This window comes from Penicillium manginii, assembly GCF_028828005.1.
Source record: "Penicillium manginii strain IBT 31320 chromosome Unknown utg000005l:1.0-5665137.0:1.0-5668048.0, whole genome shotgun sequence".
Taxonomy (NCBI): domain Eukaryota; kingdom Fungi; phylum Ascomycota; class Eurotiomycetes; order Eurotiales; family Aspergillaceae; genus Penicillium; species Penicillium manginii.
The window spans coordinates 5,308,667-5,331,239 of record NW_026643106.1 but is presented as its reverse complement, the minus strand read 5'-3'; the positions used below and the strand labels follow the sequence as shown (position 1 = coordinate 5,331,239).

Here is a 22,573-nt window from a genome sequence, read left to right as displayed (position 1 = left end):
ATTTATTAACGCCCGGCGGCTAAGCCGAAAGGGCAACTGTCACTAATCTACCAATACATGTCCTAACATATGTAATGTCTCCTTGCAGCCCATACATGGTTACAAGCAGCAGCTTCAGGCCCGATACAAGTCTTTCAACGTTCCTCAACTTCAAACCTTGGCAGCTCAAGCTATTGGTTCTCAGTCCAACGACTCGATCTCCAAGTTAGCAGAAGGGGGCTTCAACAAGGTCTTTCGCCTTGTAATGAATGATGGGCGATCAATTTTAGCTTTAGGAATTCGATACAGTCGATAGCGGAAACGGCTTCTACCCCCGGCCTGCTATTCTTCTCCAAGGCCCCACTGCTAGAAGAGGACAATTTAGACCATTAAGTCTCAGTGCAGATCATCTATTGTCGTTGCCCCAGCCCTCCCCCCCCCCAAACGCCAGCAACCATTCACCTCTAAATCATTTCAAAATGGCACGAAACCTGAACCCTGGGCAGTGTAGGATGATTGTACACATGATAAACAGCAAGAAAATACTGACTACATCTCAAATGGCCAAGCTGGCGAACTGTACTGAGCGTTCTATCACTAACATACGCAAGAAAATGCGATTGTTCGGCAGTCCCAATCCTGCCACAATCCCTCCTGGCCCACCACCAATCGTCACTTCTCTGATGCTGGACTGGATAGTTCCATTTCAAGTAGGAAATACCTCTAGGACTAAAAGTGGCGATGATGTCTCCAGCCCATCAACTTCAAGCGAGCATATCATACGTATTTGGTCAAGATCGACCGGGATCCCCACGTCCACCTTGTGACGGCGGGCCAATAATAAGCCTTCTGTCGCCGATAAAGCCGCCGATGTTCGCTCCCTTTATCCTCTCATATGCATATTTCTGCCACTCGTCAACTAGCGATACCTCAAAATATAGTTACAGTACATCTGCTAATGAGACTTGTTTTCGTAACTCCTGAAGAAAAAGATTGTAATTTTTCACCTGAGAATCTTGTTGGCTAGGCTCTTTGTGAATGTGCCTTATAGGGTCAGGTTAGGCAACGCTGTGTTCCCATGAGGCTGTGCTCTCGCACGTTCTCACAAGCTAAACGTGAATCCCGCTTTTAATGACAATTTCTATTGAAGAAAACAATCTTTCTAATTTATTTCTCAGCATTCAGCAGCAAGTTAGCACTTGCATAGCTTAGTGCCTCACGTGATCTCTATGAAGGAGCCACGTTAGGCATCTATCTGGTCAGCTCTCCCCGCAGCGAGGCTGAATTGGCGCCTCTCAATTAATCTTTCTCCGCCCCTCCCCCCCCCGAGCGGGGCAATTTCTAACTGTATCTTCCACACACACCACTGAATATATCCTCTTTATTAATTAGATATCCTCATCCCAGTGGCCACTTACTATCACCATGAGTGATCCCCTCTCGATCGCAGCTGGGATCGCCGGATTCCTCTCGCTTGGGGTTAAAGTGACGCAAAGCCTGCTGGATTTTTATTCGGCTTACAAAAGCCAAGACGCTGATATCGCAAAAATCACTCAAAACATGGAGATTATTCAAAGCACATTTCGATCCCTGGCAAGTGCAATTCAACAAAGACAATCTCAGCCTAACGCAGAAGAGCTGCTCCAAGAAGTTGAAAAGGCCACGCAGAGATGCCATTTGATAATCGAAGAGCTCCAGGCCGCATGCCAGAAGTTCCATACCGAATCGGTTACCCGCTTGAAATGTCGTCTTCAAGCTGCTGGACACCGCGCAACCTACCCGTTCCGCAAAAGCACAATACTGAAGATTGAAGAAGATGTTGGCGCGATACGTGAAACTCTACTGTTCGCACTCAACGTGCTACAGTTAAAAAGCCACAGCCGGGTTGAAGATGAAGTATCGGCAGTCAGATCGCTTCTCGAGCGGACAAACTCAAGCCAGATTTCATCCACCATTCGTGCTTGGCTTCAAGCACCCGATGCATCTGTTAACCATCACGTCGTCTACGCAAAACACCATCAAGCAACCGGACTGTGGTTTACCAATGGTCATCAATTTACAAAATGGCTAGTAGAAACAGGTTCTTTCCTCTGGCTCAATGGGTTTGCAGGATGTGGTAAGTCAGTCCTCATTCGTGTATGTTACTTGGGCCCACAGCTGCTCCGACAGTTATGAGCCCGGTTCGCCTGGAAGAATTGCCTATTTAATCAATATTGAAGCTATTCCCAGCACTCAATTCAACCGCTGTTGACCTCCGAGTGTCGTTTTACCCCTGAAGCTGTCCGAACCGCTGTGTACCCCTATTCGACCACGATCGTCTGATACGACTTAGTTGAGATGGAAGCAACCATAGTCTCCGCTCCTCAGAGTGTTAAACTGAGATCGGATGCCGATTGGCTCCGCTGGATTCGTTATATCCAAGAACAGGCTGAAACCGATGGTATATGGGACCTCCTTGACCCCGAAGCCGACGATGAAGAACGGCCTGAACCGATTGTACGGCCCGAACGACCAGATTGGGGAAATCTGACGAAGGCGGAACGTACAGAGGCTATTGAAATATATAAGATGGAATTCCCTGAATGGGAACGGCAGAGTAAAGCACTAGCTGCTATCCGACGTGTGATCATGCAGTCAGTCGATGCCACTGTGGCTGAACGACTATATAGTGTTAGCACTCTGTATGAGCGACTGAGGTTTCTCAGAGATCGATTCTCGAATGCAAACACGACAAACGAGACATATCGTGAGCGATGGTCTAGATACTCTCAAGTGCCACCAGCTAAGGGTGAGGATATTCGAGCATGGGCACGCCGATGGGAGCAAATGAGAGATCGCATGCTGGCAGCAGGCCGCAGTCCGGAAGCCAATGAGGACTTCCTAGTGGCAGTAAGGCATCTCGTACCGAATTGGCATACTGGCCAATATCAATTGGTTGTTCATGAGAAGAAGAAGCTGGATAATGGTCAACTGGTGTCTCAATTCCTTGACCACTATCGTATGCACTATGGCAATGCGCCGGCACCATCACCACCGATAGTCCCAGCCACGCTTAGTGCTGCTCTAGGCATTCAGGTCTCAGGAAGCAGAGCGAATAATACCTTCTCCACTCTCCATGACAATGAGGAGGCCACGCCTAGTGCCGCTGCCAGTGCACCGAATCGGAAGAAGCGAACGTTGAAAGATATTCCTCTTGCAGAACGATATTGTATGTGCATGGATCGATCTCATAAACCATGGGAATGTGCCAATGTGAACCCGAAGCTTCGTACTGCGGGCTGGCAACCACCGGATCGGGATAAAATGGCACGTGTGGAACGCCTATTAAAAGAGCACGTCAACTGGAAGAGATTCATTGACAAAGAGATAGCCAAAACGGCTGGAAATGGCAATGGACTAACCGGTTCTGGCAATTATTCTGCCGAAAAATCAGCACCAATTGCTGCATTAACGTTGCCGAATGACGAATATCCCGAGGAGGATAACTTGGCCATGAACACCACAGCCAAAATGAACCTTAGGGATCGATGGATATTGGACACCGGAGCTGGCATTCATGTTTGCAATAATCGCAGCCTATTTGATCAATATACCGTGAAGAAGGCGGCCATGCGAACTGGCGATAGCTTCACGCGAGTTGAAGGTATTGGAACTGTCAGAATGCTCTGTGTTGACCCTATCACTGGTGGACCAAGCGTCGTCCGACTCTATAACGTCAAATATTCCCCTGATTTTCATGTCAACCTGGTTTCATAAAGTCAAGCGAAGACTAAAGGTTGCCGATGGGATGAGAATGGTGGATGCATGCGCAGTGCTAATGGCAGTGCTTTTGCCAAATTAACCCATGATCGTGGAGCTGGTCTATGGCTATTTGACCAACCGGCCGGTGATGCCACAGCCTGACTATCCGTCAGCCCCACCGCTTGGAAAGAAGGATGTGAGACGCAGTACGCGATGGCGGCGCGGAAATCGTCTGCATCAAGAAGCTCGAAAGCATCATTTGATGTGTGGCATCGTAGGCTAGGTCATATTCAGCCAATCACAGTCAAGAAAGCTGCTGAGCTTGTGGATGGAATCGAGATAGATGGTTCCACAACTCCTAACAATGGAGATCAGTCTCATTGCGAGATCTGCCGACTATCTCAGGCACCACGACAAATTTCACGTCGTCCCTGGGGTCGTCAATTCGGCCGATATGGTCAAATTTTCTATGACATTGTGGTCATGCCAATTGCATACAATAAGATGCAATATTTCACACACTTCTATGTGTCCGGAATTCGTTTCCATTGGGTGTATCCCCACCAATTCAAAAATGACGCGGTCGTGGCCATTAGGCATTTCCTTGCATTCGCAACGAAAGTCCTGAAATTGCCTATTATAGCAGTTCATGCGGATAACGAGCAGGCTGTGAGGGAGGATGTGGAGAAAGAGCTAAAACGAGAAGGCTTCATTATCACCCACACCATACCACAACATGCGGAAATGAATGGACCAGGCGAGCGCTCAGGGGGTGTGATCACCATGAAAGCCAGAAAGCTGCGAATTGAAGGCAAATTGCCAGAAGCCCTGTGGCCGGAGATGGTCATGGCAGCTGCATGGATATTGAATCGCACACCGACCTATTTGAAGGATAAATCCCAATGGATTGTGCCTTGGGATGAAGCCCGCGCTTTACTGGATGCTGATGGAGTCAAGAAATCAGATCTCTCTGGTATCAGAATATATGGTAGTCTTACCTACTTTCGTCTGGACAGAATTCCTCAACGAAATAAGCTCCGTCCGCTGAAATCGGCATTCTAGTCGGATATGAAGCATCGAATGTCTGGCGAATATGGAGACCTCGGAAGAACGATATCATTCGTGTGCGAGATGCAGTTTTCGATGAATCGCGACGCTGGCATCCAAATATTGAATATTGGAAGGAGGAGCCATTACCCATTCCTGCCGCAGATGCTATGACGAAGGATGAGGTTGATCGTGTGATATTGAAAGAACGAGGGTTGACAGATAACTGGATGGATTATGTGACTGGCCCTGGAACGGCTAGCACAGTGATGCCACAGCCTGGCCAACCAGCACCGCCTACCCATTCATTCGATTCTTATATAGCCGAGCAACGCCAATTCTATGCGCCAATTCAGACGACATATCGGACGCCTGAGCCTGAGGGTCCGCAGCAACCGGATGATCGTGCAGAACCAATCCAGGAATTGACCCCACCATCTGTGGAATGGAAGCCCCAGCAACTAGATGATCACTCTGAGCATACACTATCAGGAGCATTCCCTGACGATGAATTGCCGCCGTTACCACCTACACCGTCACATGATCGTTTTCCGGCCGGAAACCCTGCTGCAGAGACTGAGGGGGTGGAGAGCTATTGGCTGCATTTGCCACCGGCCTCAATGCCGAACAAGAACACCACCAACATCGTGATGACTTACCACCACTGCCGCAGAATTGGAAGGACATGCTCCGTCATCCTCACTGCGAGGCCTTCCTAGCTGCTGCAGCCCGTGAGACCAATAGCCTGCGTGCTAAGGGAACATTCCAAGAGGTCAAAGAACCAAATGACCGTTCCGTCCAGGTGTTGCCATTGAAATGGGTCTTTGACTATAAGTTTGATCAAGATGGCAATCTCCGGAAGTTCAAAGCTCGTCTATGTGTACGCGGTGATCTTGAAAAAGTAACACCAGACGAAAAGAGAGCCGCTACCCTAGCCGCTCGAACTGCACGCATTATCTTTGGCCTGGTTGCCGCATTCAACTGGGATGTGAGGCAATTGGATGCTGTGAATGCATTCCTCAACAGCACATTGCCAAAACCGGTTTGTACCAAACTTCCAGATGGTTCAACCTCACCACCAGGTCTATGCTGGAAACTCGAAAAGGCGTTATATGGACTTCGGATATCCCCAAAGCTATGACAACAGGAGGCCTCAGGCGTCCTGGGAAAGATAGGACTAACTGCACTGCCTGAGGATCCGTGTGTGTTTGTTGGAAAAGACATCATTGTCTTCTTCTATGTGGATGATATCATTATTGCTAGTGATCCATCCCAACGGCATCAAGCCGAACAGCTGGAGCGCGATCTCCATGCAAACTGGGAGCTCACCGACCATGGTGACGCTCGCTGGTTCCTAGGCATACGCATCATTCGAAACCGAGAGTACAGGAAGCTCTGGTTATGCCAAGATGCCTATATTGATGCCTATATTGAAAAGATGGCTATCCGATACCATCTTAACCATCGTTCAAGGGTGACCACACCACTGGCACCTGGGCAAGAGTTGAAGCTTCATGATGGCCTACCAAATAAGGCCAGGATCGAAGAATTTTCCAGCAAACTAGGCTCAGCTCAATATGCCACCACCATCACCAGGCCTGATGCTGCCAGAGCTACTGCCAAATTGGCCCAGTTTCTCACTAATCCAGGGCCACAGCACATTGATGCTATTGACCGTGTGACAGTCTATCTGTACTGGACCCGTCACCTGGCAATTGAATATGGCCTCTGCAGCGGCCTAAAATCGGTGGAACTTGCCAGCGACACCTCATATGGTGATAACACCGATCGGAAAAGCTCATCTGGTTATATCTGCCAGATATATGGTGGCCCTGTCGACTGGAAAGCTTCCAAGCAGCGCACAGTAACGACGTCTACCACTGAGGCTGAACTTCTGGCCCTTTCTGATGCAGCACGATCTGTTCAATATACTATGCGCTTGCTCACCAACCTAGGTTTCAGACCTAGCCATCACATTATTTTGAAATGCGATAACCAACAAACGGTTAATCTGATCTCCAATGCCAATGTCAAACTGCACACCAAGCTTCGTCATGTTGACATTTATAGCCACTGGCCTAGGCAGGAGGTTTCAGAAGGGCGCATCCACATTGAATGGGTGCCCACTGGTCAGATGGCAGCCGATGGCCTCACGAAGGCGCTGTCATCTCAGAACCATGAGAAATTCGTCGGTATGCTTCGAATGCAGAATATTCGTTCGTACATCGATAACTGAGGCAATTGCTGCCACTTTGGGCTATTTCTGGCTGAGAGCACTTGGCATCCAGACGGACGGCTACTCGGGCCACAGCTTTCGGAAGGGCGCGGCTCAACATGCGCACGATAGTGGGATCCTCGACGACCAGATCCAGGTGCTCGGGAGATGGACCTCGGAGGCATTCAGGGTGTATTTCACCACAAACGCGTCAGTTTTGTACAAGCTCAATCACCAGTTCCAGACAGGCTCGCCAGCTCCGCTATCGCTATTGCTTCCTCCACCGTCCCCTCCACCATCCTAGTTGGCCCGGGTCATTTGGGCCATCTCTGATGCTACAGTCTAATGCGTTTACGCATAAAACCGCAGCGACAGGTGACCCGTTACGGCCAAACTGTACACATTCCTGTTCCATCTTGACTGCGAGAGGTCACCAATAAAAGCACGGAATATTGTGGACCCGACGCAAGGGGGAGGGGCTCTCCGCAACAATCCCGAATAGAACATATCATCTATCTTGCCAAGATGAGCGGGACGCCTGAAGATGCAATACCTCTCTGCTAAAGCTATTCAAAAGCCATTCGGCACCTTTTCCCAATAAATGATAGCGCGTAATTTACTTCAATGACACACAGGTGCTGCCCCACGTGAAATGATCAATTATCCCGCTTGTGACTGCTGACATCACCACAGGCTTGTATTCATCTTTTGGAACCTTTAGGCGTGCCCAGGCAGCTTGTGGCTTTTCAGTAAGGCGTAAGACTAATTTCAGGTTAGAAGTAATTTACATCGATTCTAGGTTGAAAATCGAATATCTACAATTATGTGCGACGTGAGCGCTGTGGGTCTCAAACTTTAAGTTCACCAGAATTTGCGCAACTTACGACTCATTCAGAGCTTAGGCTATCATTACACAAATATCAAGGTTAAGACACCTCATTACCTTATAGTTCGTATACGTGTATGGTCATTTTTCATTCAATACCTTACAAAAGTCATAATGTAACAATTCGCCGTGTTCTCCTAGATATAAATATTTCTCGAAAGATCCATCCATTGTCTTTCTTATTTTATACACTTTCAATTGATGGGAGGATTTAGCACACTGGACATGATGATCACCTCAGCCATGGGTTTGAATACTCTTCTGACATTTTTTGCGGCGTTTGGGCTGTTCGACGCTGCCCTATCTTCAGGTTCGGGCATTCGGTCGAGATATCCCGCTTCCTACGCTCCAGAGAGTCTCGGATGCTCATCAGTTATGCCGAGTGTTCGAAATGCTCAAAATTTAAGCTCTTCTGAGTCGGCATGGCTACAGAAAGGCAAAGAGAGCAGGCTTTTATCGCTTCAAAATTTGCTTGATCGACTTCATATCGAGGGTTTCGATGTTAAGGCATATTTCAAGTCTTTTGAGAAAGCTGACCCTCCCAGCATAGGAATTGCATTCTCTGGGGGTGGCTACCGAGCACTCATGAATGGCGCGGGTGCTTTTACAGCGTTCGATGATCGCTCTGAAAATTCTAAAATACCTGCCAATGGGCAGCTTGGAGGGATTATACAATCTGCGACATATATATCAGGGCTTAGTGGGGGATCTTGGTTGGTCGGATCGGTCTACATCAATAACTTCCCTACGATAGCAGAACTGATGAATGACCAAGGCGGGGCCCTATGGAGATTTGATAGCTCAGTATTGCAAGGCCCAGAAACCGAGGATGATTATTATCAGAAACTCATTCACGAAGTCGACAGGAAGTCTAATGCCGGTTTCCAGGTATCATTGACTGATTACTGGTAAGTGATTTGAAATTCAAAAATTTTCAATCGTTTTCAAGAGCTGCTGATATTCAATATTGTATAGGGGTCGGGCATTATCCTACCAACTCATTAACGCGACTGGTGGGGGGCCAAATAAGTCGTGGTCATCTATATCTATCTCAAAAGAATTCAATGATGGCCGCATACCAATTCCCATCATCACTGCACTTGAGCGAACATCAGGGGAGAAGGATATAAGTAAGTTCTTTCGTTGCTTCTCCTTATTTCACAACGAGAATTCTCAAGAAATATGGCGGATCACTTGAATAATTTATTCTAGCTTTAAACTCATCCGTATTTGAGATCACTCCTTGGGAACTTGGTACATGGGATCCTTCGACTTTTGCGTTTATGCCATTAGATTACCTGGGCTCGAACTTCAGGTCAGGTGAAATCGATGGCGACACATGCACGCACGGATTTGATAATGCTGGTTTTCTTATGGGAACCTCATCAAGCTTATTCAATCAGGCTCTTCTACAGATAAACAACAGTGGAATGAGAGATTCATTACAGAAAGTTGCAGAATCTCTGTTAGAAAACCTTGATGAAAGTGAGAAAGATGTCGCAATTTACAAACCCAATCCCTTCTACCTCTGGAGTAATGACTGGAGAAGCAAGAACGCCAAGGAAGAGACATTGTTCCTTGTGGATGGGGGGGAGGATCTACAAAACATACCGTTCTATCCTTTACTACAGCCAAAACGCAAAGTGGATGTTGTGATTGCTATAGACAGCTCGGCTGATACCGAATTTAGTTGGCCCAATGGAACAAGCATGTTGGCAACATATAAGAGAAATTTGAATCCCAGTGGCATTGGAAATGGAACAGCCTTTCCTCACGTGCCTGATCAAAATACATTTGTGAACCTGAGGCTGAATCAACGACCAACATTTTTCGGGTGTCGATCTCCGTACGCAGCCGGGGAAAAAAGGACAACCGGTCCTTTAATCATTTACATTCCGAACAGCCCATATTCTTTCTACTCAAACGTTTCGACATTTGATCTGGAGTTCAGTGCCTCTAAGCGAGATTCTATTATCCTGAACGGATACAATGTTGCTACAATGGGAAACGGATCCGTTGATTCCAGGTGGCCAACTTGCGTTGGATGCGCTATTCTGAGTAGGAGTCTTGAAAGGACAAATACCTCCGAGCCACATGAATGCGTAGAGTGTTTCGAGAGCTATTGCTGGAATGGAACTATCAGCAGTACGGCTCCTGACTCTTATCAGCCAACACTCATACTTGAAAGTGGTATTGGAAAGGGGTTGAAGATTTGGAACACGTTCCTATTATCGATGATCCAAATTGTGTTAGGTGAAGCAACCTTTTCTTTGATGTTCTAGGAATAAAAGGAATGTAGTTCGCTTAACAAATTGAACAGTTTTATTTTCAGAAGCTCACCAGAAATGAAGTGTAAAGCTATTGAATTCTTCAGGTGACCAATTAACTTGAAGTACAACCGACGAAGATACGTGAGCGTATGAGCAAATTTGATATGATACATTGCATTTAGTTTGAACTAGCTAAGATGTGTCACATAAGAGAATCCGAAGAATTAAGATCACCTGTAGGAATGAAATGATCGATGCTATCCACTACGGTGTAACCTGAATCGTGTTGTGAGAGAAATCACGGCATATAGTTCGGGTATTCATGTCGAGTTGCTTCCCCATACAGCCAATTTTGGGTCTCAGCCAACGGGGTGAAGCAGCCAGAGCCACCCCAAAAAATCGGCGAATGATGTTGGGCTGATGCGTCAAGGAGCGGTGCCATTGCTGTGTTCCACTCTATCATGGGGGAGTGGAGGTCGCCCGCTTTATTGTGGAAGACCGCGCCAGATCCTGGTAGACTGCGATTGTAAGATGTCTTTTGCTTTTTGGAGAAAACCATGGGAGACAAGGACTCGGGGGTATTTAATCTGCAAGAAATGGAGGAATCGTTCGATTGCCCCAATATTTGTCCAGAACCCGCGTTGTCTACCTGCATAGGGCCAAAAAGCTCAGTACCTTTAGCATACCTAACAGGTAGCATCCCAGCTTCTTCTCGCTAGCCTCAGTGAATCTAAATAGTGATTACGAAGAAATGCTAAGCATATTCTTATATTTTCTTAGTCGATCAGGTTATCATACAGTACCACTTCAGCGTAGGGGATGCTTTAATTGAGACCTACGTTGTGTCACTGTTCTCCATCGATTCCACTATGTAAGTGAATGGTTATATCGCCGAGGGGGAGAGGAGTTGCCACTGAATGCTCGATATAGTTGCACAACACACTTTTTTGCAGTGATGATTTAGACATAGCTCCTGGTCGCCGAGACGGGTTGGCTGGTCTAGATGCGGTGGCGAATATCCCACTATCCGAATGAACCGGCCGCCTCCACGCGCCGCGTCAAACGTACCGATTCTCGGGGTATCAGTATCTCTCTGTGAACATATGATTATATAGCATTTTGTCCCAAAGTCATCGGGTCATTGTGCAAAAAGAAAGGCGTGATCACATGCAATGGATTCCCGTCAGCATGGGTGTGGGACATGACAGGAAAGAGAAACCTTATCACGTTCCACCAGCAATTCGGGGCTTATCCGTTACACTAGCACATCACGCTTTCTCCTCGATTTCCTCTATTTTCATAGACTCGGCACGATCATCGAAGGTAGAGGGGCCTTTTGGAAGGTGAACATTTTACACAATGAATCTGTTGAAAGTATTTTCGTCCTAAAAACCCAAAGTACCTTCGCCCCGCTCACGAATATATGGTCCTTTGAAGACTTTACCCTTATTTTCAACAATAATATTGGCTCTATATCCTTTCCCATGAACCTGGGGTGGAAAATTAACTTCAACTATCTCTTTGGCCTGGAGTTGGAGTACTTCAACCCGCCCGAGAGATTGTAGAAGATCTACAGGTTAAGGTCTGGGCCGTTCACATGCAAATATGCTGGTAAGCGACGGTGGAACGATGGATTAGAACCTTCGGGCAAGCCATTGAACCTTCCTGTTAAGTGTGAAACTAGAGCCGAGCGAGTGAAAGTGAGCAATTCTTGAGTAGGAACGATCACTTTGTTCCGCTTTACTCACTTCCCCGCTAAACCAGCTTCCAAAACGGAACGAATATCCAACCTTTGAATTTATATTAACACAGATTGACGTTGGTCTTGCGAATTGTTTGCAACAACTTCAGAATGGAGCTTAAAGGCACCACCCATAGGATATTTTCCTCTTTTATTCGTTTCGGAGAATTGGTATGTGGTGTCGTTGTTCTCGGGATACTCAGTCGATTTTGCTACGTCATCAATATTGCCGATGTGTCCGTCGACGGACGCATTGTTTATACTATGGTCACTTCAGCAATTGGCATGATATTTTCGCTCGCCGTTTGTCCACCATTCAACAGTCTTTTCCTTGGCTTTCCATTCGACTTTGTCCTCTTTATTATGTGGCTCGTGGCATTTTGCCTTCTCGAGACGGTATGCTTTTCCAGTCCGGTATGCCAGTCGGACGAAAATAAGGGACCAGCTTAACAATGCAAGGCAAGCAGAAAACAGGCACTAACACATGCTCTTCTTCCTGGTACTACAACTATTGGGGATACTACTGGGGCCGATTATGGCATACTGGCCCTATCGGAACAGTTCATGTGAATGGAGTCGGCTGTCGCGAGTGGAGAGTCGTCCTTGCCTTCTCGTTCATTGCCCTTTGGCTCTATTTGATGAGCGGTATTTTAGTGAGTGCCAAAACACCCCATTTTCAAGCCTATAAGGAGAGGAATAATATCCACCTAGGGAATTTATGTCTTTCATACCTACATCAAGCCCAATAATACAACATCACATGTCAATAGGCGTGCCGGAAGGTTCTCTTGGTAAGAACTACGGGGAAGAGAAAGCTTTAGTTAAGTATATCCAACTGACTCCTGGTGATATACAGGCGCAAGTATCATAATGCAGAATGCTACGACCATAACGAACCCCGGGCAGACGGTGAAGATATGTGTACACAATCTTCAACTACAGTCTAGTTCAGTGAGTAATCCGGTATAGAAACTTCCAGGGAACCATGACCCGGCGTCTATACCGAGTATGAAGTTAATGAACTACCACACCTCACGGGATTTTGTCTAGACCTCCTCAATTAATATACCACACCCAAAGTCCTCATCACGGGCCCGGAAAAGATGGACTTCATGATACTTAGCACCTATACTTTTGACATTGTGCGGTCAACCCATTTTTGTCAATATTTCGGTTGATTCAAATTGCATCTTCATTCAGAAATCGCATCTTTGCAATCTATAGGAAGATCAGACAAGTAGCTCAACTGGTTATGAGTCCGACTGCTGCGTAATATAGATCTTAATTTAACAGTTCGCATCGAAGATAGCTCCTCTACTATATTATCACGATATCACGATATGAAGAGGGAAGGGAACCTTGGGATGTAGCGTAGCCTGGAGATTGCACAAACAACTCTTACCGGAATTGAGAAGTTCGAAGAGTGAATTCCGCATTGTGATTAAGGAGATATTCAGTTTCCATAATTGCACGAGAGAAGAGAAGGGATTCAAACACCTATCAAGCTGCTCACTACAATACTGTCATTTCAGGTGGCTCAATACAATAGAGGTAACATCTGGCGCAACAATAGATCCTCTTTAACAGCCGACCTATTAACTAGGTTGGAAAATAATGAAATAGGACGACGTGAAGACTGGAAATTATTATCAACAAATTGACGCAAGACAGCCAAAATTAGTATTGTACACAGTGAGCACAGCTATACTGTATATAGCAGATTCAAACCTCGCTCAATTCCCAATTAAAGTGCTTTTGATCTGCCTTGCAGCCGGGGAAACATGTTAGGTGGGGTTAAACGGGGAAGAATAATATTCAGGGCCCTTAGCAAATCTCGTTTACCCTCGCTACTTCTGAATAATGATGTAATATACGCGTGGTAAAGTATTTTCTAAATAGGTTTTAATGTTTCCTTCATAGACTTCTCGTTTAAATATCCTACAATTGAAGCTTTTAATTCAAACGCAATTCATCCTCGAACGATAAAAACTTCTAATTGTGTGGGTCAAGGGTACGCAATACTATGTTTACTATCGCATAGCGTATCAGTTTTTTGGATTGTATCTTTCGGTGAAGCAGAGTCAAGACGGGAAAAGAGGAGAAGTAAGAAATGTTGTTTTGTTTTCAACTATTGCTGAGAACCCGCAGGTAAAAGGAGCCTCGTCGAAGAAGGTCGTGGATTGCTGTGCTTTCATGTTAACAAAAAAAAGGAACTCTAATATGGCCATTTTATGGGTCAAAGGGATATATCATTAAATAGGCCTACATACCTTCCGTGGGAGGGCCAGCATGCTTCTTTGAATTGGAACTCTGCAATATTTGATGGCTGTCGAGGGAGCCAATATCTTTTGAAATTCAGAAAACAGTGATGAATATGCAGGGACGTTTGACTTTACATTATTTGCTTCAAGATCGGCATTGACCAGTTTTGCAACTTTCGTAATATTTTCCAGCTGGTCTTTCAAATCCGCAGTCTGTGATGAGATTGAAAGCAGAGGTAGTCGGTATTTTTTGAAAAGCTTCCTCAAGCTATACCACTTCACTGACGATGATAAAATAGTATAGTTATTTCTCGCTAGCCATGATATCAACTCCATGTGGTAGTAGGCTAGGAACAAGCCAAGGTCAGCACATTTCGAGTCTTGCCTTGAAGCGTTGATAAGATAACCATCCGACTCCGCACGAGAGGTGTAATCCTGAAGAAGTGCTTGGATGGTCCTCCTGCCGAGTCGATTGTCTTGTAGGTTAGAAGCGATGACATGTATGGTGCTTGCCAACCTGGACAATAGTTCAACAGCTGTGACGCTCTCCTTGGACATGTTTTGCAATGTAAACCATAAACAGAATAAAAAGAAAGGATGTGTTATTAATAATCGAGTTTCTACTTGTTCAGCACAAATATCTGAATGGTTTACACCTAGATCACCGCTCAGACCCGTCAGAAGTGATACAAAGATGACAGCGTATTACGAGTTATCAGTGCCACAGAACCGGGATTAAATGAGGATAACCTCTAGAGGCGAATCAACGGTCTTACCTCGAAGTTCTGAGACAACTGAGTGATAAGCACGACTGACCGGCATTTTCTTCCGGATCTTACTAAAGGCTCCAGCAAATATCCGGGCGAAGCGGATACAGCAATATTCGAAATTGGCTTCCATGTTTTACACAGAGAAACTATCTCACGCCCCACCGCCAAGACAATTGTGAAACTTCCTGCAGATCATGCTTGTTTTGGACCGTCTTGGCGTATGGTACAGGACATGAAACGTAATACGGCCTTGTAAGTTAACCATGGATATACTGTAATGCAACAGTTTCTAGCTGTTGATGTTACAATCTGGGCCGGCGACGACTCTCACCTCCCCGTGGTGCCGGCTGGGAACCTGCGAATGCCTTGCCCGATGGCATTAGCAGAGCTGAGAAGAGTCACACCAGCCAGCACTGTCCGCTGGCTAGGGCTACTGCTAGAGCGAGAGCTCAGGGGTCAGGACCCCTGACCCCACGCACAGGCGACAAGGGAACAATTTGAAAACCACCCGACACACGACTGCGAAACCGATCCTACAATCAGTGGACACTAGGGTCGTGGGATAGGACACCCTTGGGGTGCTCTCGGGCTGCTCTGTTGAAAGGAGGATATCGCTGGGTCAAAGATCACAGAAACGACGAAGTCAAAAACAAAACACGAACGATATGGCAGGATCCAGCATGCTTGAACCCACACAGAGAACGACGAGGTACTTTGGTTAGTAGGAGGGACAACACTGTGTTGCTTGGCTGTTCTGGGTACAGAGAGGATACAACTGGGCGAACTCCTGCGAGACACGGTCGGCCTTGCCAGAGAGATCTTGCAAGGTAGCGCGAAACGGATTTGACAATCTGCGGGGCGCAGCATATAATGGAAGCGACGGAAGGCTGGGTGGGCGGACTGCAGATACGACACTTTCTATATGGCTCGAGAGGACGGACGCGCGTGTCGGTCTACTGAGAGAATAGGATTCCGAAGATGGCCATCGAGGATGGAGTCTTTAGGGCGGCTATGGAAGTAGGCTTAAGGTGCAAACTGGTATTGACTTGCGGACCCGGCTGTGCCCCGCGAAGGATGCGGAAAAGGATCGAAGGAGACGTAAGGTGGAGGGTCTATGTAGGTAGACATGCTGCCACCTCTACAATGTATTATTAGGCTTGCTTAGCTAAGGAATACAAATCAGTACTTGCCTCTTCGCAGAAACACAGATCGGATCAGGAAATTCAGGAGGTACCACCGCTCACCATTATATCAGGTAGCGGACGTGCTGAGAAACATTGAGATGGAATCGCTGGAAACCATCAATCCGTTTGCACTGGCACCATGGGAAGCACGCGTGCAAACTGAGAATAAGCCTATTCCCCAGACATCGACTGCACCAGGCGGATCGATGCAAATCGCTTTCAGCAGCTCGTCACGGAATGAGCTGGTGGGATTCGGGGTCGCGATCGAGAAACAACCACCTCGCTATCGGAAAGTGAGACTGAAGGTCTTTTCCGTCACGTTGGGTGCGAGAACAGAACAAAATCTATTTTCCGCAGAGCTAGCGGCTATGGTGCACACATTAAAGACACTTGTGGGACTGAAAGATTTTAGGATCACACTGACCACAAGTAACAAAGCAGCGGCTCTCACGCTGAAGAGCCCTCGACAACAGTCGGGTCAAGAATTTGTCTGCCAAATCTACAAGCTATTGAGAAGACTGCAGAAGAATGGAAATCGGATCAGCGTCCTGTGGATTCCCACAAAGGAAGACAACAATCTGCTAGGTCTGGCGAAAGAACAGGCCCGAGCCGCAACACAAGAAGACGCCGTTACGCAGAAACAGGTCCCTAGGATGAAGTCGACAACTCTGAATCTTGCGCGGTCTCAAGCTGCCGCCAGCAGTGAGCTGCCCGACAACGTAGGCAGACACTCCCGGCGAGTGGATACAGCACTTCCAGGCAAACACACGCGACAGCTGTATGACCGATTATCGTGGAAAGAAGCGAGCGTGCTGGCCCAGCTCCGCACGGGCATGGCAAGACTCAATGGATATCTCTTTCGAATCAACGTCGCAGAGACAGATCAATGTGCATGCGGACAAGCAAGAGAGACCGTGGAGCACTTCCTCTTTCGATGTCAGAAGTGGACCACGCACAGGATGGAAATGCTGCAATGTACCCATACTCATCGAGGCAACATATCTTTTTTCCTGGGTGGAAAGTCGCCTTTGGATGGCGAGAACTGGAAACCGAACTTGGAAGCAGTGCGAGCCTCAATACGGTTTGCAATAGCCACCGGCCGACTGGACGCCACCTGACCATGTCGACCAACACAAACGAACCCCTCCCCAAATTAACCCACATCAACCACCTCGTGCCAGAGACGGTAAACACGCTTCAACTGCCGAGAATAGGATGTTGAACACTTGGAGAATCGCCTTCAAGCCAGTTTACTAACAAAATACTAACCCACGAGACCCCACTTCGATCGATATTGACACCCGAGATGACATATACTGGAAGGAATCATGTATGGGCTCTAAGGAGACAAGGCATATTTAAGGAAATGTATTAGTAGATTGGAAAATATTACGAAAGTTGCAGAACTGGTCAATGCTGATCTTGAAGCAAATAATGTAAAGTCAAACGTCCCTGCATATTCATCACTGTTATCTGAATTTCACAAGATATCGATTCCCTCGACAGCCATCAAATATCGCAGAGTTCCAATTCAAGAGAAGCATGCTGGCCCTCCCCCGGAGGGTATGTAGGCCTATTTAATTATGTATCCCTTTAACCCATAAATTGGCTATATTAGAGTGCCTTGTTATTGACATGAAAGCACAGCAATCCACGACCTTCTTCGACGAGGCTCTTTTTTCCAGCTGGTTCTCAGCGATACTTGAAAACAAACAAAAACTTTTACTTCTCCTCTTTTCCCGTCTTGACTCTGCTTCACCGAAAGATACAATCCAAAAAAAACTGATACGCGATGCAATAGTCAACTTCGTATTGCGTATCCTTGACCCATAAAATTAGAAGTTTTTATTGTTAGAGGATGAATTGCGTTTGAATGAAGAGTTTCAATTGTAGGAGATTAAAAAGAGAACTCTATGAAGGAAGCATCAAAACCTATTCAGAAAATTCTTTACCGCGCGTATATTAAATCATTATTCATTAGTAGCGAGAGATTATTGTTTTGAGCGCTTGATACAGTAGGTCTTTATATCCCTTCTCTTCTCTCATGCAATTCTGAAAACTGAACATCTCTATAATAATGATGCGGAATAAACTCTCCGAACTCTCAATCCCCGTAAGAATTGTTTGTGCAATCTCCAGGGTTACGTTACATCCAACGTCCCTTCCCTCGTCATATCGTGATAATATAGCAGAGGAGCTATATTTGATGCGAAGTGTTAAATTCAGTTCTATATTACGCAGAAGTTGGACTCATAACCAGTTGAACTGCTTGTCTTATTTTCCTGTAGATCGCAACAAGAATAAAGTTGCAATTTGAATCGACCAAAATATTAAATAAATAGTTTAACTGCACACTGTCGAAAGCATAAGGTGCTAAGTATTAAGAAGTATATCTTTTCTGGACCTATTCTGACGGCTTTGGGTGTGGCATATTAATTAAGGACTAGAGAAAACCCCGTGTGGTGCGGTAGTTCAAAAACTTTATACTCGGTATAGACGCCGGGTCATGGTTCCCTGGAAGTTTCTATACCGGATTACTCACTGAACTAGACTATAGTTGAAGATTGTGTATACATATCTTCACTGTCTGCCCGGGGTTCGTTATGGTCGTAGTATTCTGCATTATGATACTTGCGCCTGTATATTACAAGTAGTCAGTTTGATATACTTAACTAAAGCTTTCTCTTCCCCGTAGTTTTTACCAAGAGAACCTTCCGGCACGCCTATTGATATGTGATGTTGTATCGTTGGGCTTGATGTAGGTATAAAAGACATAAATTCCCTAGGTGGATATTATTCCTCTCCTTATAGGCTTGAAAATGGGGTGTTTTAGCACTCACTAAAATACCGCTTATCAAATAGAGCTAAAGGGCAATAAACTAGAAGGCAAGGATAACTCTCCACTTGCGACAGCCAACTCCGTTTACATAAACTGTTCCGATGGGGACATTATACCATAATTGGCCCCAGTAGTATCCCTAATAGTTGAAGTTAATTTTCCACCCCAGGTTCATGGGAAAGGATATAGAGCCAATATTATTGTTGAAAATAAGGGTAAAGTCTTCAAAGGACCATATATTCGTGAGCGGGGCGAAGGTACTTTGGGTTTTTAGGACGAAAATACTTTCAACAGATTCATTGTGTAAAATGTTCACCTTCCAAAAGGCCCCTCTACCTTCGATGATCGTGCCGAGTCTATGAAAATAGAGGAAATCGAGGAGAAAGCGTGATGTGCTAGTGTAACGGATAAGCCCCGAATTGCTGGTGGAACGTGATAAGGTTTCTCTTTCCTGTCATGTCCCACACCCATGCTGACGGGAATCCATTGCATGTGATCACGCCTTTCTTTTTGCACAATGACCCGATGACTTTGGGACAAAATGCTATATAATCATATGTTCACAGAGAGATACTGATACCCCGAGAATCGGTACGTTTGACGCGGCGCGTGGAGGCGGCCGGTTCATTCGGATAGTGGGATATTCGCCACCGCATCTAGACCAGCCAACCCGTCTCGGCGACCAGGAGCTATGTCTAAATCATCACTGCAAAAAAGTGTGTTGTGCAACTATATCGAGCATTCAGTGGCAACTCCTCTCCCCCTCGGCGATATAACCATTCACTTACATAGTGGAATCGATGGAGAACAGTGACACAACGTAGGTCTCAATTAAAGCATCCCCTACGCTGAAGTGGTACTGTATGATAACCTGATCGACTAAGAAAATATAAGAATATGCTTAGCATTTCTTCGTAATCACTATTTAGATTCACTGAGGCTAGCGAGAAAAAGCTGGGTAGGGCAATAGATCCCATGACACAGTCCACATACTCTCCAGACCCACGCGAAATTCACTTTCTACTGCCACAATTTTTGAATAGACCTGAAGCTACTGTCTACAAGCAGAGCAAAGAAGCCGTTAATCGAGAAATTCTGACATATAGTTTTAAATAAAGTTTATCGTCTTGACGAATGGTGGCGAGATGCGTGAACACTTAAGATCATAATTTTCCACACCCGCCCCCATCTCAATATTGCATGACAACCCTGAACTGCTTATTATCTGAAACGGAATAACTCACTCAATATCCTCTATAATGGTATTGCGAGGAGAGCTCTTGGACACATTTGACTATGATATGGTCGATATTTCCAATGAGTTCGAGGATGCCGTTGTTCATCACAAATCTCCGGCAAAAGTAGCCACGGAGTTCCCCTCTTTGGAATGGTTGAGAAATGGGAATCCACCTTGGATGGGTCATGGGGATAAGCTTATCGGCATCGTAGATATAGGAAGGCAAGTCAAAGAAACATGCGGCGTTCGAGAATATGGTTGTTAACGCTTGCCTTATGATGTTAGCAACGGAATTCGGTTTTCAATATCCGACCTTTCTCCACCTTTGGCACGCATTATTCCTACCGTCTTAGTACATCGATCATCAATCTCGCTATACGATGCACAGTTCGACCCTAAGACAGGGCAGCAAATTCCTATCCCAGACCATGTCATAACAATAGTTTCCGAAACTCTCCGGCAATTCGTCGTCATCTGCGATGACATTGGAGTGCATAGAGACCAAATTCATTTCATCGCCACTGAAGCAACACGCATAGCCAAAAACTCAGCTCAGTTGCTCCAGGCGATCAAAGCCGAAACCACTATAGATGTTGAGCTGCTTGAAAAGGAGGAAGAGGGACAAATTGGCACATTAGGCATCGCTAGTGGGTTCATGGCAATGAAAGGACTGGTTGCCGATCTTGGTGGTGGCAGCATTCAGATATCTTGGATTGTTAGCCAGCGAGGATACATCAGAACAAGCACCCGAGGAAGCTTCAGCTTTCCGTATGGCGCGGCAGCCTTGACTAAGAAGTTGGAGGACCTCCAAAAAGGAAAAAGCAAAGATGGAGCTAAGTACTCCATTCAATTGTTCCGGGAGAGGATGGTAACCAACTTCAGAGATGCCTACAGTCGGCTCGAAATTCCAGACACCCTCGTCGAAGAGGCAGAGCGAGATGGAGGCTTCCGGATGTACTTATCCGGGGGCGGCTTTCGGGGATGGGGCTATTTGCTCCTGAATCTGAGTCAGTCACATGGGAACCACTATCCAATCTCGATCATCAATGGTTATACTGCCGGAAGGGACCAGTTTGAGGACACAAAAACCATTGAATATGCGGCGAAGGCAGCCCATGAAATCTTCAGAGTTTCCGACCGGCGACGCTCTCAAGTACCTGCAGTGGCATTTCTCATTAATGCTCTTGCGGAGGCTATTCCTCTTGGCATTAAGGAGGCACACTTCTGCCAGGGCGGCGTGAGGGAGGGTTATTTGTTTCGACAGCTCTCGTCATCAATTCGGAAGCAAGCTCCACTCGAGGTTGCGACCCGGAACTTTGCGCCTGGGTCTATGCGACGGCTACAGGAACTCATTGAGAGCGCCATACCAAATCCTTCGACGGACGGGATCAGGAGGTTTCCTCCGGACTTTGGGGATCATGTCATTAAAGCGTTTGCCAATGTCATGTACGTCCATATGTTCATGTCGAAAGAGACAGCCTCAACCACCGCATTATATTCTACAAGTACAGGGATTCTGTCTTCAACACATGGAGTCTCTCATCAGGATCGTTCTAGGCTTGCATTGATGCTACAGGCGAGATATCGCGGCGAGCTGCCCCCGCGGGAGGTTGAATTTCGGGATGCTCTCCGCAGTATTATCAGCCCCGAGGATGTCTGGTGGGCTCAATACCTTGGTCGTGTTGGCTTTCTTATCACGTGTCTGTACCCTGGTGGCAAAATTGATACTTCTAAACCAGTTGTGCTATTTTCCTCGGAGTGGTCTTGGAATTTAGGCAAAAAGAAGAACAAAGAAGGTCTCATACTGAGGATCACCCTACAGAAGGTCCAAGATGATCCAGCAAGATTTAAAAGAGTCTTAAGAAACAACATCAAAAAGGTCATGAAAGCGGGGAAAAAGAAGAATTGGGTTTATCTGGAGAAATCTTGGGGCATGAAGGTTGATGTCAAAGTGGCGGAAGAAGGTATATTCATTGACTCAACATGAGACACAGTTCAACAAAGGACACAATGCTCTCCTATATGTTCGCGTTTGAAACACAGTTTGAATGACAATAAGTCCCTAATCGATCTGCTACATGTAACTACACAATATATCACTCCTATCGGAGTTAAGCCCTTTTAAACCCCGACTATGCCGCATTAGTGTATACAGCCTTCATCTTTGCTGCAGGCTTCACGTAGGGTGCTACGATGGGAGCATCAGCTGGCTGAAAGACACAGGCACTACCAACTGACTAGTCTAAAGGCATTGCGACTGATTGGCCGCTGTGGAGTTTTGGTGATCATACTGGACCCGCAAACAAATCTTGACTGCCTATAAACAGCCTCATGACAACCGACCAAGCCGATGCATCCACAGCATCGAGCGGAAAAGGCCTTAGCTTACTCTAGGGGTGGAAT

The 22,573-nt window shown here is 46.3% G+C and overlaps 3 protein-coding genes across 3 annotated transcripts; all 3 read left to right on the top strand.

Annotated features, from left to right (window-relative positions):
• Nucleotides 1-1,404: 1,404 nt before the first annotated feature.
• N7533_008301 (uncharacterized protein) lies at nt 1,405-3,281 on the top strand (the record flags this gene model as incomplete). The annotated part of the gene is made up of 3 exons (XM_057104951.1): nt 1,405-2,095; nt 2,312-3,187; nt 3,244-3,281. 3 exons carry the CDS (start codon nt 1,405-1,407, stop codon nt 3,279-3,281), a joined length of 1,605 nt encoding a protein of 534 aa, XP_056959908.1.
• Nucleotides 3,282-8,069: 4,788 nt separating this feature from the next.
• N7533_008300 (lysophospholipase catalytic domain-containing protein) lies at nt 8,070-10,150 on the top strand (the record flags this gene model as incomplete). The annotated part of the gene is made up of 3 exons (XM_057104950.1): nt 8,070-8,776; nt 8,844-8,998; nt 9,081-10,150. 3 exons carry the CDS (start codon nt 8,070-8,072, stop codon nt 10,148-10,150), a joined length of 1,932 nt encoding a protein of 643 aa, XP_056959907.1.
• Nucleotides 10,151-20,192: 10,042 nt separating this feature from the next.
• Nucleotides 20,193-22,157, top strand: N7533_008299 (uncharacterized protein; the record flags this gene model as incomplete). The annotated part of the gene is made up of 2 exons (XM_057104949.1): nt 20,193-20,392; nt 20,456-22,157. 2 exons carry the CDS (start codon nt 20,193-20,195, stop codon nt 22,155-22,157), a joined length of 1,902 nt encoding a protein of 633 aa, XP_056959906.1.
• Between the last annotated feature and the right edge of the window lie 416 nt (nt 22,158-22,573).